Source organism: Brassica napus, chromosome C5 (genome assembly GCF_020379485.1).
Source record: "Brassica napus cultivar Da-Ae chromosome C5, Da-Ae, whole genome shotgun sequence".
In the NCBI taxonomy this organism is placed as follows: domain Eukaryota; kingdom Viridiplantae; phylum Streptophyta; class Magnoliopsida; order Brassicales; family Brassicaceae; genus Brassica; species Brassica napus.
In genome coordinates, this window is record NC_063448.1 from 33256484 (window position 1) to 33272768 (window position 16285).

The window sequence follows — 16285 nt, forward strand, 5'->3', positions numbered from 1 at the left end:
AGCCAACGTCGTCGTGGTCAAGAAAAAGAACGGGAAGTGGAGAGCCTGCATTGACTTCACGGACCTCAACAAGTCCTGTCCAAAGGACCCCTTCCCGCTACCTCATATCGACAAGCTGGTGGACGCCACCGCGGGGCATCAGTTGATGAGCTTCATGGATGCGTTCTCAGGCTATAATCAAATACTTATGCATCCAGAAGACCAGGAGAAAAAATCCTTCATGACGTCCAGAGGGATCTACTGCTACAAGGTTATGCCCGTCGGCCTAAAGAACGCGGGATCAACCTACCAACGACTGGTGAACATGATGTTTGCGGACCAGATCGGGTGAACCATGGAGGTCTACATCGACGACATGCGGGTCAAGTCCCTGGAGGCGGATGACCACATATCTCACCTACAGAAGGCCTTCTCCACCCTCCGGAAGTATAACATGAAGCTCAACCTAGCTAAATGCTCATTCGGGGTCAGTTCTGGCAAGTTTCTCGGGTAAATTGTAACCCACCGGAGCATCGAGGCTAACCCGGAGAAAACATGGGCCATTCATTCAATCCCTTCACCGAAGAACGTCAAAGAGGTTCAAAAGCTAACGGAAAGGATGGCGGCCTTGAGCAGGTTCATCTCCAAACTCTCCGACAAATCTCATGCCTTCTTCGAAACCCTCAAGAATCCAAGGGACTTCCAATGGACGGAAGAGTGCGAATCCGCTCTCTAAGAGCTAAAGTCGTTGATATACCATGGATTTGACCCATTTTCATCCATGGTATATAAGAATTTTACTATCTATATATTATATATTCTATCCTATTAGGTATGTTTTCAGGTTCAGGAGTATCTTGGAGTAAAGTGATGATTATGGAGCATTTAGAAGCTTAAAAGAGATTTCATCCGAGCTGACCATTAGAGGTCGATACGAAGAAGAAGCAATCATTCGACGCACATCCAGTGCCATCGATCGATACAGAAGAGAAGCCTCGACGACTGAAGATTATGATCGATCGATGTACATTCTGTACCATCGATCGATGTCGAGACGCGAGATGCGCGACTTGGTTCGAGCCGACTTTAAACCCAAGGTTTCACCAAATTACAAGATTACCCCTGACGAGTTTTTAACCTAATAGTTATATACTTGCCTAAGTGTTAGGAGGCAAGAGAGACTTTTGGCCATCATTGTATTCTTATTTTCAGCAGAGAGTTTTAGGAGAGAAAAGCATAGAGAGATTTGTGATTGGAACTCCATTGATTCATCCATTCTATTCTATACAGTTTTTATCTATATTTTGTGTCATGAATTGCTTAGCTATGTCTGAGTAGTTCACTTGTTAGATTCAAGGTTCAAATAGGTTAGAGGGATTATTGTAGCATCCCCATCCCGCAGTCTGAACTGGATCAGTCCGACCTCAGTCCAAGGTCGGACTGATCAGACGAGACAGACATGTTGGACATGTTGGACATGTCATCTGGATAGTACTGGTTAGATTAAGACGATACTGCCTGTCCGAACATAGCAGTTGAGCTTGTCGGACTAAGCTGGACGGATTCCGAGAAGGCAGCTGGACTTGTCATCCGAGATCAGTAGTCAATGTGTGGACTGACTGGTATACGTTCTGACGGAAACGTATACTGAGCTGAACATGAACTGATTAGCCAAGGAAAATGGCTGGAACGGTTACTAAGCAGTTCCGGAACAGTTACTAGGGTGCTTACCGAGCAGTTGCTGGACGGTTCCTAAGTGATTACTTGATGGTGTAACCGACTGGGACGGTTTATGGACTTGGAACTGTCGAGCAGTTACAGAGTGGTTAATTAACTGTCGGGAAGTTAAGTTAAACCGCCAGAGAGCAGTTACTGATGAGATTAAGCGCGGGAACAATTGAGTAAAACGGTTAGGGGCGGTTAAGGCCGAGAAGTAACCGCCCAAACTCCTTTTAATGAAAATCCCGCGGATCAGAAAGGGGATCTCTTCCTACACGGTTTTGGAAGGAGAGCAGAAGAGAGAAAAACACAGAAAGAGACCGAATGAGATCAGTCCTGATCGGAAAGAGGGAGAGAGTTGGCCGGAGGGCCGATCGGAGTCTTAATTAGAGACCGCAGGTCTGTCTGTTCACTGCGACTCTGTCTGATCAGAACGTTGATCAGATCGTACTGATGATACTGGAGCGAGAGAATAGAGGGAAAGGAACCGAGAGAGAGACAGACGGATCCGAACAGGGAGATTAGGCCAGACGGCCGTTTAAAGCCTCCGTTGGTGGACGCGGGTCCTTCTTGTTCTGATGCAACTGTTTCTAATCCCTCCACGGTCGGATCGCGACTGGGATATTGAGAAACAATGTTCTGGGATCGAAGGGTTGGAGCGTATGTACTGATCAGGCTTGGTCGGCTGTTTCCGCAGACGGCTTGATGGTTTCTGATGGAAGGCGTCTGTACTGATGATGCGGATCAGACGACAAGAGTTTTCTGGGGCGGTTAACGGATGAATAGTGCTGGTACGTGATACTGGCGGTTAGGACTCGGATCGAGTCTCAGTGTTCTGTACCGGCTATGGTATAGGGCCGAGTGTTGATGGATCTGTCATGACTGGACCAAGACTTGTACTAGATGGAGGCATGGTGTTACTGACTGGTTATGGGCCTGTGGAGCCGAGTATGTACTGACTGATCCGTGTGTGATCAGGGTCTGGTTCTGGGGCGCTAAGCATTGCTAGCGTACTGTCTGTTCTGGATGGCTGGTTGGAGACCAAGCCGTCTCTCTTTGTTTACATGGGTCACGTAATGATGGTTGGCTGAGTGACTAAGGAACAAGGGGATTCGGTTAAGTATCTGATCAAGCTGGCTGGATAAGACGGACGAGAAGCAGGAAGACAACAAGGAAGGAGTGTATGGATGGATTATCAGATAACAAAGCACAGAGGCAGTAAGGTACATGTTTATTATGCCGCGATTACTAGTAAATTGCTAAGTTGCCGGATTAGACTTATTATGCCGCGATTACTGAACTGAACCTCTTAGAGGAAATCTGGTTAAAAATCGTAAGTAAAGGGAATATTTCTTAAAGGGCCAGTTTGGGTCGGGGCAAGCGAACTGAAGACGAACCGGCGGTAAGGGAAACCGGGTCGGGCCCTTTCAAGTGGTATCAGAGCGATTACGGTTCTAGGACAAAGTTTGAAGGATGATACAAGATTTGTCTAGATCGAACGGATGCGGAAAATACTAACGGCGAGCATTGGAGAACTGACGAGAGACTTGATCTTGGGAGTGATCAAGTCGGACTTACACTTTGTATGGGCAAATGTAAGTTAGAAGTCTAAATGGAAAGAAACCGGAGATAAGATCATTGATGAATGACTTGATTGGTGGAATGAAGTCTGAGTTAAGATTAGTTGGAGAATGATAGGATTGCTTAAGGTGTTCTGGATTACTCAAGAGAGTTATCCAATAAATTTTTCTAAGTGTTGGAAACAACCGAGAGGTTTATTTAAGTCAATGGATCCGGATTCTGAAGTGAAGAAAAGGGAAAGATTGACGAAGTGTATTCTGAAGCTTAAGGATAATAAGCTGACTAGAGTTAGGATTGAATCAAGTGGCTCGAGGAAGCCAAGGATGCTTCGGAAAAGTCTAAGTAAGACAAGGAACTGTCAAGGACAATGATGTCGGATATGGAGCCAAGGAGCTGATGAGTTTAACTCTGTGTGGACAAGACGTCCATAACTGAATTTGGAAAGAAGACTTCAGCGGAAAGGTTCAAGGTAGGATAGCCGAGTGGATGAGTTGATTGTTGTAACGGAGACGAAGTTGGACAGGTAGTCCGAGGATTGAGATGGAATCTCAATGAACTGGCTAAGGCAATGGAAGGATTGCTCAGAGATAACCTGAAAGAGTCTGGGAATAAGAAAACTGAATTGGACAAGTCGTCCATGGAAGAGCCTAAGGACTAAAGGCTAAGGCACTGATGCTGGAATGTGAAGTACAGAGACTTACATTCGAATGGAACATCTGTTGAGAATGCTTAGACGGATCCTAAGATTTTCAATGTAATGGACAAGCTGGTCCGGGAAAATGGAACTGGAAGTTTCAAAAAAAGATTTTAGAAAAATCTGAGTAAGACTTACACTTAGCAAGTGGTGAGTGTAGGCAAGTCTGGATATAGGAACTGGACAAAGGGGTTGTCAAAGTTGACTAAGCTTGATCGTCTTGGTAGGTTTGTGCTGTCTGAGAGTTCAGATTATCGGAACAAGAGATTGGAAGTCAGGTGTACTTGCCAAAGACTTGTTAGGTGATCAAGAAACTACTTGGAGGTACAAGATGCCATAGATGATGAGTTGTCGTCAGAGTTTCAAAAGTAGTAAATGATCGGGTCATATCATGAGCGTCTAGATCAGACAAGGTACTTAGGGGCTGTGATGCTTGCTAAGGCTTACTGGATTTTGGATGACGGCTCGATGATGTGGGACGATCATGCTAGGACTGCTAGAGAGCATTATCAACCTGTGCCTAGGGCTTAGCTAGAAGCATCGATCGATATTGTCTTCTGACAATCGATCGATATTGCGAAAGGTGTATCGATCGATATCCCTATAGGATCATCGATCGACAGTTTCTTGTGATCAAAAGACTACAGTTGAGATCCAAGATCTAGTTAGTTAACCAGTGAAACATTACCATCGCTGGTCACTGTGATTAAGGAATTGAGGTCTAATATATCATGCATGCAACTGTTAGGCATCTATAGGATTATAATCTCCAACACCTGAATAGAAACCCTGCATCTAATATCTTCCAATAAGTTACACCCCCAATCATCTTGTTAGTCGAGCAATAGACTTGCTCAATTAGGATTGCTATTTACTTTTAAACCATAAAACAACAAACACTTATAATTAATAATTTGACTAGATTTAATAGGTTCCCTAGCTCCTTGTGGATTCGATCCCTAAGTACTGCAACTGAACCTCTTATTTGAGAGAGTAATTCACTCCTTAGCGTAATTTGAGTGGGATCAAATTTGGCGCCGTTGCCGGGGAGCTTTGATCGCCATTAGATTTAGTGTTATTAATTCTTATTCTTTTCTTTACCCCCATTCTGACACAAATTTTTTTCTTGTCTTTTCAGATGCATGCCCAGCAGTACCGGAAGCAACAAGGACAAACACCTGCTATTCTCAGAAGATCCTGCTCACTTGGAACGAATCTCACACCCAACCGTCGACCGACACCCGACCTTCATCGTCGACCGATCTACATCGTTCGACATCTATCGATACTACACCACGTACATCGATCGATCATCAGTCGCGAAACATGGTTGCGATTGTTATTCTCAGATAGGACGAGAATGGAAAACCTCTATGACCAGGATGGTCATCTGCGTAATGCAACAGGTCAGAAACTAGACGCTCAGGGGAATGTAATCCCTGATACTGATGCTACAGGAGCTGCTCAACCTGTAGAAGAGGCTTCTCGACCAAGGGCACTGGCTGACCACAATCGTCCAGATGAGTACTACGCCAACAGACCAGCTATTCGACTTCCAGAGATCCAGAAGCAGAATTTCGAGCTGAAGCCTCAGTACTACACACTTGTGTCGCAGATACCCTACTATGGGTTACCGCACGAGCATCCTATGGACCATCTAGAGAGGTTCGAGGATCTTATCGCTGCTATTCGTATGGATGGAGTCCCCGAGGACTACCTATTATGCAAGCTCTTCAAGTATTCTCTGACTGGAGAAGCGATGCACTGGTTTAAGCAGCTACCCACATGATCTCTAACATCCTGGACCGACATCAAGAATGCTTTCTTGCGAAACTTCTTCGATGAGGCACGCACTGAAGACTTGAGGAGCAAAATTGCTACATTAGCGTAGGAGACTAGAGAGTCTTTCAAAGATGCGTGGATCAAATTCAAGTTCTTACAGCGAGACTGTTCACACCACGGATTCAACGAAGTGCAACTGCTGAGAAATTTCTTTAGAGGTATCGCCTTGAGGTATCAACTGGCTCTTGATACAGCTAGCGAGGGAAACTTCAACACCAGGAATCCGGTGGAAGCTTTGAGACTGATAGAAAATCTAGCAAACAGCAGCAGCTCCAAGAACACTGACTTTGAGAGGAAGAAGTCTGTTGCATCCCTAGGGAAAGAGAATATGGATGAAGTTAGAGCAAAGTTAGATGTGGTTCATGAGCTTCTTAGGAAGCAGGTCTGCTCAGCTGAAGGAGAAGTAACTGTAGACATGGAAGGAGAAGAAGATGTGAACTACATTGGAGAAACTGGATTTCAGAGGTATGGAAACCAGGGTGGAAACAGAAACTTCTATGGCAATGGTCAGAGGAGTAACCAGAGTTCACAGTTCCAGAAACCTTTCAGCAACAACAGCAGAGGCTATGGAAACTCATTTTACCAGAATCCACCACCACAGACTCAGGAAAGCAAGATTGAAGCAATGCTTGACAGAGTTCTGGAAGAACAGCAACAACACCACGTAAATGCCATCATAGATGATGATTTGGCCTACAACAGTCTGAACACGAGAGTTGAGACCTTAGGGACTCAGGTAAGGAAGCTTGAAATGCAAGTGGTTCCGACTGGAGACACTGTAAAAAGGCAAGAAGCCTTGGCTAGAGAGGCAGGAGTTGAGAAAGCAAAACACCACGTAAATGCCATCATAGATGATGATTTCTGGCAAGTGGTGAAGCATAAGAAGCTTGGAGAAGGAGACTTCGAAATTGAAAGCTCCATGAGTTTCGGCGGATCACTTTGGTGTCAATCGATGTCAATGGATGCACATCGCTCGACAGACCATGACGAAGATCGATCGACGGATTACTCTAACCATCGATCGACGTCATCTGCTAAATCGACTGCGGAGTGTAGTGCAGTTCGGATCATGACTCATGAGGAATTCGCAGAAAAACATCCTCACCCTCCCTCCCCTTTCTACGTTAAAATCGATCGACGGCATGAGCCAGCAGTCGACCGACAGAGAGAGACAGATATCGATCGACCTCCCTCACCTCTCATCGATCGACGGGCACCTCTCACCTACCGAGTGCGATTACTATCTATTGATAGTGACCGAATCAACGCACTCAGACCACCACCTAAACCTTTAGCAAACCCATCAGAACCTACAACCAACCCTTCAGACACTACACCAGAGCCTATGAAAGTTGATGAGGCAACTGAAGGAAGAAGGTTAAGGAAAAGAAACGAGAAGATTCCTAAGAACCTTAAGAGGGAAGCTAATGAGAAGGAGATAGATGGTTTCACTAAGAGAGTCCTCAGAATCCCAGTGGAGAAACCTTTTGATGAAGTTTATTACGCACACCGGTTGTGGATGTTCTTCAGAGAGACTAAGGAGACTGAGGACGACATTAGGAGAATGTTTCATCATGTCAGGGAAAGGATGAAACTAAGGATCACATTGAAGAAGAAGAGTGATCCTGGGAAGTTCGCAATACCATGTGTGGTGAAGGTTATCGAATTTCTCCTTGCACTTTGTGACACAGGAGCATCAGTCAGCATACTACCTAAGGTTATGGCAGACCAGCTGGGTCTGAAAATAGAGCCTTCATCAGAATCTTTCACCTTCGTGGACCTTTCCGAAAGAAGCTCAGGAGGCATCATAAGAGACCTTGAGGTACAGATTGGTAATGCCCTTGTCCCAGTAGATTTTCATGTCCAGGACATCAAGCTTAACTGGAACTCTTCACTTCTGCTTGGAAGAGCTTTCCTGGCTACAGTAGGAGCTGTATGTGACACGAACACCAACAGATTGTGTCTGACACTGATAAATCCAGACATCCACTATGACCTAGTTCGAGTTGTGAGACAACAGGTCAACCTCGTGGAGCTTTGAAATGATCTTGGCTACATTGCAGCATGCCATTGTGGAGCAGAGTACGAAACAGAGTACTCAAAATCGATCGACACTCACCCTGCGTCATTGATCGATTCCAATGAGTCGCCGACGACCGATGAACACTATCCCACGTCGCTCGACGAGAAGCATCCGGTAGACCACTTCACATTACCAGATCAGTTTTATCCAGACTTTGCCTTTCAACAACCCAACAAAAAGGGACGTGATGACTATTCCACAGGCAGTTGGGCAGACAGTGGATTCCATGAAAGTTTTGCAGTAGAGACTGTAATTCCTTCATCCAATGAGGATCCTACTGAGGAGTATGATGAGGATTACTGGAAGGAAAGAGCTATAGAGATTGCTATGCAGGATGAAAGATATTCAAGACATTCCTTGAACAACACGTCTCCACCATCGATCGACAGAGTCTGCTCAACATCGGTCGATACCCACCCTCATCCAGCAAAACGATCTTATGCATCGATCGATACCACACCACGTACATCGATCAATATTAAAGTCGGCGCCTTTGAAAAGGAAACAGGGAATATTCCAATGCCAAGTATAATACCAATACCTATATAAGGAGTTTTGCACCCCAGATTACTTCTCACGACACCATAGCAGAAAAGATGAATGCGCCCACAAACAAATCAGAAGGAACATCAAGGAAGAGCTTTCGATCCAAAAACCCTAATTCAGCAGACAAACGTCTACCATCAATCGATACGTCAGTATCAACATCGATCATTTCTCATTCTAAACCTAAACTTTCTTTATTTACTAAGAAGAATATGATTATTGATTACGGTTTTCTAACTCCTGATGAATTTCGTATTTTCAGGGACCTAGATGGCCATGCAAGAGCTATGGATGGGAGAATTCTACAACTATCTAGAGAGGACATAGCAGATATTTTTCAGTTGGCCAATGGACCAGACAACTTCTTTATGCAGCAACGCAGCATTCCAGACAACATCCCAGCTGTTCCAGACGAACATCCAAGGGCCGACACAACAGAAATTGGTTCACACCAATCATGCCAACCAGTAGGCCAAACATCGATCGACAAGGATGCTCTTACATCGTTCGACATGGCACCTTCACCATCGATCGACAGACGTTACGAATGTGGACGTCGCGCTAATGACATCTATGGAGCCAGAAAGTTCAGATGGGAACAGAAAGACGAATATGGTGTCTACAGAGATGAGTCTGGATATGCAAGGAGCATAGCTGGTGAGATGATCCCTGTTACCAAGGACAACATCAGAAAACTTCTGGAGAGAGCATCCCTATTTGAGGAGAGTCACATATGTCTTCCAGAACATGCCACTTCTTTCACACCTACAAAACTGGCACCAGAGATCTACAACAAGGATGAGATTAATGAGATGGTGACTGGTATTTGTGGAGCTCAGGAAAAACTAGGAGATGAACTCAAGACATTGGTAGATGACACTTATCAACCTTTGGACAGATGTTACAATGAGCTTTTCAGAAGTATGGCACAGATGAGGACAGAGATTGAGAGTATGCATCACATTCTTGAGAAAGAAGCTACGACATCACCATCGATCGACGCCAACAAAGCAATATCGATCGACGTCAAGCCACAGACATCCCAGATTCCTGCAGGACCGGAAAGTTTGGCAGAGAAGAAGGATGAATGGGAGATTGCATACATCAACACCAAGATTGACGACGTATACAACCCTTTCATCAACAACGTGGACTAGTTAAGCACGAGAATTGATCTGCTACAGCAAGATTTGGACACCATTCGCAAGAGGGACCAACAACCAGCCACATCGATCGATATCTGCACCATCACATTGATCAACAGCAAGTTCGCAGCCATGGAAGATAGGTTACAAACATACGAGGATATGCACGACCGTTTCACCTAACCTATCATGCGATACTTGGACACCTTGTCTACACAGATGATGAATGTCTAGAGGGACATTGGCACGCATAATGATCAACATGATTTTCAGGAAGAATGTTAAACATTGATCGATAGGTTCCGCATGGCATTGCTCGACGTCAAGAAGTCTACAGGACATCTTCCCTACACAGCAGCAGAAGTTGATCAGATCACATCAAAGCTTTACACAGCTATAGACCCCATGGAGGACCGGTTTGAGAAGCGGTGTGATAACATCTACTTTCCATTCGACGTCAGACTCTGTGGACTGGATAGCCATGCAGAGTGGTTACAGAAGGAAGTCAAAGCCATTCATAGGCAATTTGCATCTCAACACCAGATATCAGCATCGATCGACAGGAAGGCACCAGCATCGACCAATAAACACTTGGGTACATCGATCGATACCACGTCTACACCAGACGCCGAGCAGTTGCTACAAAACAAAATGGAGTCAATGCATGAGGAACTGAACGAGCTATCAGCATACGCCTACGACAAGATAGGATGGCATCAGTTCAGCATTGAAAACACCCAAGAAAGGCTACAGAACATCTCAAATGCAATACATAAGATGGATGAGAGATGGACCAGAAATGATGAGGCCACAAGAAGTTTCATTGCAGCTTGGTCCAGAATGTGCAGAGATGAGGTGGATGCTTGTTTTCCAACAAGTAGCTGTCTTTCCACCAACTAGCCACACACCTCCACAGTCAAGCTAAATGACTATAGCAAAGCGCTGAGTGGCAGGCAACCCACTATTAGGTAATTTTAATTGGTTTTCTTAATTACTAGTATTTACTTTCGTTTTTATTCTTTCAGATTTATTGCAAGACCCAAGTAGGATGATCACCATATCGACCCTGGACGAGACGTCGACATCGATCGACCTACAATCACATACGACGATCGATGCATACCGATGAACATCGATCGATTACCACTCCGGCCAGGTTTATCTTCCTAACTTGTTACATTGAGTACTTATGATTTAGTTTCCCCCATAAATCCGACTGTGTTACACTGGGACAGTGTAATTTAAGTCTGGGGGGAGGTTTACTGATATAATTTATTCTGATTCTTATGAAAAGATTTTTAATAAATTATGCTTAGCTATGTGAAAGGGACTATGATCTTATTATTGATTTATACTTGAATGTCTAACCACTCTTTAGCACCATTCTAGATTTACTGATTGCAGATAGTACTAAAGATGCTAAAGTGGATCAACCTGTCAACTATACACACTTGCCTTGATTGTTTGAAGGAACCAAAGCTGACCTCCAATACTAAACCTGACATCATCGCTTGTCTTGGGGCTTGGTATACATGGGATCAGATTCTTCAGACAAGTCTGGAAGGTAACGCCTTGGGTAGATTCATTTATCACATTTCCTCTCTCTATTTCGACCCTAGAGTAGTTAGTTAGTTTTTTTTATCTAAAAAAAAGAATCCAAAATTTATTACTTAATTAGGACTTAGGATTTAGTTAGGAGGAATCTGAACATGACTTGGTGGGTAAAACCATTAAGGCTTGATTCATAAAGATTCCAATAAAAGAATTCGAACGGGACTTGGAGGCGGCAATCTTCAAGGCTCGCTTCACAAAGAATTCTTGGATATAGGTCAAAAAGAAGTGAACAGGGCTTGGTGGCAACCACCATTAAGTCTTGATTCATGGAAGCATGTCTAATCTTGGTCACCGCTCTTGCAATAAGCAGACTTTGACTCAAGAGAGAAATTAGAGAGAGAGAATTTAGGAACTAACTTTTACCTGCAGTTCCAAATAGTTGTCTGAAAATCCTTGCATCCTGTGATCGATACTCCCAAGGTAAAGCATTCACTTTTATATTTATGCTAAGAAATGAGGTTAGTAGAGGGGAATGTCAGACATGATTTGCTAAGTTGTAGACTAGTTGAATTTGGTTGCTAAGCTAGGATAATGCATAATGTGCTTTTGTGATTAGGACTTTCTAGATGTGGTTTGCGAAATTGTAGAGGTGATGATTTCTGTGTTTTAAATCTATAAGTCCCTGCTGTTTTCAAACCTCTTTCAGAGAGACTGCCTTGAGGACAAGCAAAAGGGTAAGTCTGGGGGAGTTGATATACCATGGATTTGACCCACTTTCATCCATGGTATATAAGTATTTTACTATCTATATATTATATATTCTATCCTATTAGGTATGTTTTCAGGTTCAGGAGTATCTTGGATTAAAGTGAAGATTATGAAGCATTTAGAAGCTTAAAAGAGATTTCATCCGAGCTGACCATTAGAGGTCGATACGAAGAAGAAGCAACCGTTCGACGCACATCCAGTGCCGTCGATCGATACAGAAGAGAAGCCTCGACGATTGAAGATTATGATCGATCGATGTACATCATGTAGCATCGATCGATGTCGAGACGCAAGATGCGCGACTTGGTTTCAGCCGACTTTAAACCCAAGGCTTCACCAAATTACAAGATTACCCTCGACGAGTTTTTAACCTAATAGTTATATACTTGCGTAAGTGTTAGGAGGCAAGAGAGCTTTTTGGCCACCATTGTATTCTTATTTTCAGCAGAGAGTTTTAGGAGAGAAAATCATAGAGAGATTTGTGATTGGAACTCCATTGATTCATCCATTCTATTCTATGCAGTTTTTATCTATATTTTGTGTCATGAATTGCTTAGCTATGTCTGAGTAGTTCACTTGTTTGATTCATGGTTCAAATAGGTTAGAGGGATTAGCCCGAACTATAGATTTGCTAAGTTGTGATATTCATTGATTGATTATTCATTAATGATTGTTTTAGCCTTGTTAACTAGAACATGAACCTAGGAATTAGCATGAGTCAAGCATCCTTGACCATCCTGTCCTGAATCTATTATGTCATGCTAGGACTGCTAGAGAGATGCTAACCGCTGATCTAGGAGACTAGTGAGCATTATCAACCTGCGCCTAGGGCTAGCTAGAAGCATCGATCGATATTGTCTTCTGACAATCAATCGATATTGCGAAAGGTGTATCGATCGATATCCCTATAGGATCATCGATCGACACTTTCTTGTGATCAAAACACGACAGTTGAGATCCAGGATCTAGTTAGTTAACCAGTTAAACGTTGCCATCGCTGATCACTGTTATTAAGGAGTTGAGCTCTAATATATCATGCATTCAACTGTTAGGCATCTATAGGATTATAATGTCCAACACCTGAATAGAAACCCTGCATCTAATATCTTCTAATAAGTTACACCCCCAATCATCTTGTTAGTCGACCAATAGACTTGCTCAATTAGGATTGCTATTTACTTTTAAACCATAAAACAACAAACACTTAGAATTAATAATTTGATTAGATTTAATAGGTTCCCTAGCTCCATGTGGATTCGATCCCTAAGTACTGCAACTGAACCTCTTATTTGAGAGAGTAATTCACTCCTTAGGGTAATTTGAGTGGTATCAGTCGTATCTCACCACTCCTCCTCTCCTATCCAAGCCACTACTCGGTGAGGTCCTGCTGCTATATCTAGCAATCTCCGAACCCGCCGTGAGCGCCGTCCTAGTCCGCGAGGAGGGAAACAAGCAGCTACCAATCTATTACGTAAGTAAGGTTCTCCTGGACGCGGAGACCCGCTATAGCCATCTAGAGAAACTGGCCTTAGCCTTATTGTCGCCGCTCGCAAGCTCCGACCCTACTTCCTGGCTCATCCAATCGTGGTTGTTACCTCCTTCCCTGTAAAGTTGGTCCTCCACAAACCCAAAGTCCTCGGACGGCTAGCCAAATGGGCTGTGGAACTAGGGGAGTACGACGTAATATTTTTACCTGCCACGGCTATAAAGTCACAGGTCCTAGCGGACTTCGTGGCTGAATTCTCCCCTGCCTTACTCCCAGCTTTGGAGCAAGACGTACGCCTCCGAGGCGAAACTAAGAAAGAGGGAGAATGGATCCTGCACGTTGATGGGTCAAGCAACGTTAGAGGAGCTGGAGTAGGAATAATGCTTACCTCGCCGACGGGGAACACAGCCTCAAGGGCCGTGAGATGCAACTTCAAAGTGACCAACAACGAAAGCGAGTACGAGGCCCTAATCGCAGGTCTAACTCTCGCCCACCAAATGGGGGCAGAAAACATCCAGGTCTTTGGCGACTCCCAGCTGATAATCAACCTGGTACAAGGAGAATACCAAGCAAAAGACGACAGCATGATCCAATATCTGACAGTCGCCCAGCGACTGATCAAGAAGTTCAAGAGCTGCAAGCTTACTCAAATCCCCCGGGAACAAAACTCGCAAGCCGATACCCTGGCTAATCTGGGGTCCACCCTCGAAACGAATAGCCAGATGAGTATACCCTTGCTTGTACTTCAATGGCCAGGCACCCTGGAGGAACCCCCGTCAGAGGAGGTCTCCGCTGTCGAAGAAGGCGAAACCTGGATGAACCCCCTAGTCCGGTACCTGGAGGCCGACATTCTCCCGGAAGATCGCAACGAGGCCAGGAAAATTAAGAAGCAAGCCGCGAGGTACTGTATCTCCCAAGAGAAGTTGTACCGGAGATCCTTCTCTGGCCCATACCTAAGGTGTGTCACACCTAGATAAGCCGCTAGAATCCTTGTAGAACTACATGAAAGAGATTGTGGATCCAACTCTAGCGGAAGAACCCTGGTGCTCAGAGCCAGAAGGGCGAGTTCTTACTGGCCCACGATAGCCGCCGACGCCGAGCAGCAAGCCAAACACTACGACCAGTGTCAGAGGCACGCTCCAGTCTCCAAGCTTCCCCCGGAGAACCTCAAGTCCATAAGCTCACCATGGCCCTTAAGAAAGTGGGGCATGGACATAGTAGGTAAATTCCCTATGGCGCCGGGGCAGAAGGTCTTCCTTCTGATAGTCACTGACTACTTCTCCAAATGGGTTGAAGCAGAAGCACTCAGCCGCATAACAGACCTCCAGATCCGTAAATTCTTGTGGACCTACGTAATCACTCGCTTCGAGGTCCCCCACGAGATCGTCAACGACAATGGACCCCAGTTCACGAGCCACAACTTCAAGGAGTTCTGCAAGGACTGGGGCATAAAGATCACTTTCGCCACACCCCGACACCCCCAGTCTAATGGACAAGCCGAGCCTACAAGCAAAACCGTGGTCAACATGCTTAAAAAGTGACTAGAGGGCTCTCACGGGAAGTGGGCGGAAGAGCTACACGGAGTCCTCTGGGCTTGCCGGACCACTCGCAAAACATCAACAGGGGAAACTACCTACTCGCTGGTCTACGGCTCTGAGGCCATTGTACCCACAGTGATGCACGTGAGAACAACGGTCTCCAGGTCAACCTCTCAGGAGGAGAACAATGAGCTGATGGCGCAAAGCCTCGACCTACTCGACAAAAAAGGAGAGGCCGCTCGGCTAAGAAACTTGCCCTACCAGCAAGACGTCGCCAGGACGTACAACAAGAAAGTCAGAACCAGGACCTTCCAGCAAGGGAATTGGGTTATATGACGAGCAAAAAAAAACAACAGGGAAACTCACCCCCGGGTGGGAAGGACCCTATAAGGTCATCGAGGTGCGGAGAGCAGGCACCTACAGGCTGCAAGATAGCAAAGGTAAAATACAACCCAACTGCTGGAACGCCCTGCACCTCAAAGCCTATCATTTTTAATACGGTCCCCGGACCATGATTTCTATACTACTATATATTATTTAAGCATTATGATTTCCTACTCCTATGTATGCTAAACGTCTCCGGACAAAGCTTTTAATAAAATAGTTCCGACTATAAAGGCAGAGGGGAAATCATTATACTTAAAGGGGCATATGAGCTGGATCAGGTCTCTAGAGAAGTGGCACGACCACAGTGGCACACCCACAAAAAATCAAAACGGGTATGAGACATAAAGCAGGAATGGTTATGCGCAAGTCTGAGTATGCTGTCAAAACTACCTAAAACCCCTGTGCAGCCTAAGGCGCATCGGGGTCCCAAGAGTACCAGTGTGAAAAGTACATGTATTAAAACGCTACGGGCTACACAATACATGGAACACATGGTATATATTCATTGCAAAAGTACTATGAAATACAGGGAGCAATCAAAATCCTGCTTCTCCAAACGTGGAAAGCAGCGAAGCCTGGCACTTGGATCATAACACCCACACCATCACCCTCTAAGCCTGTGACTTCCTACAGAAGTAGAATACAACATAGGAACTCGATAGTGGCCAGCTTCCGAGTGGCAGAATGCGAAATCCAAACAGGTACCGGTAGTAGTCTTGCCGAGGAAGGCAGAGTACGGTTCCTGTTGGGGTCAAAATCGGTCACGACAGAATCAATGTCTGAAAGTCCCCGTAAAATCAGCATTAACGTTTTTATGAAAAGAAATCTCCGTAAAGAGTCTTTAGGAAGAACTTTGCGGTAAAATGTTGTACTAATCTCGGTTGATTCGTCGAAACTAAATAGTCCGAGAACACGTTCATGACACGTCAGATAAAGATCCAGACAAGGTCGCCAAGTAGCGAC

At 44.8% G+C, this 16285-nt stretch overlaps 1 protein-coding gene across 1 annotated transcript; it reads left to right on the forward strand.

Moving 5' to 3' along the window:
* The first annotated feature begins 334 nt into the window (after window positions 1–334).
* On the forward strand, window positions 335–15271 carry LOC106408015. The gene is made up of 4 exons (XM_013848848.1): window positions 335–466; window positions 13523–14355; window positions 14428–14917; window positions 14960–15271. Exons 1-4 carry the CDS (start codon window positions 335–337, stop codon window positions 15269–15271), a joined length of 1767 nt encoding a protein of 588 aa, XP_013704302.1.
* The last annotated feature ends 1014 nt before the right edge of the window (window positions 15272–16285 follow it).

Coding starts and splice junctions, on each gene's coding strand:
- LOC106408015 (XM_013848848.1), top strand. CDS start 335: ATGGAGGTCTACATCGACGACATGCGGGTCAAGTCCCTGGAGGCGGAT. Junction 467..13,522: donor TAGCTAAATGCTCATTCGGG/GTCAGTTCTGGC, acceptor TTCCCTGTAAAG/TTGGTCCTCCACAAACCCAA. Junction 14,918..14,959: donor AGCCTACAAGCAAAACCGTG/GTCAACATGCTT, acceptor TCTCACGGGAAG/TGGGCGGAAGAGCTACACGG.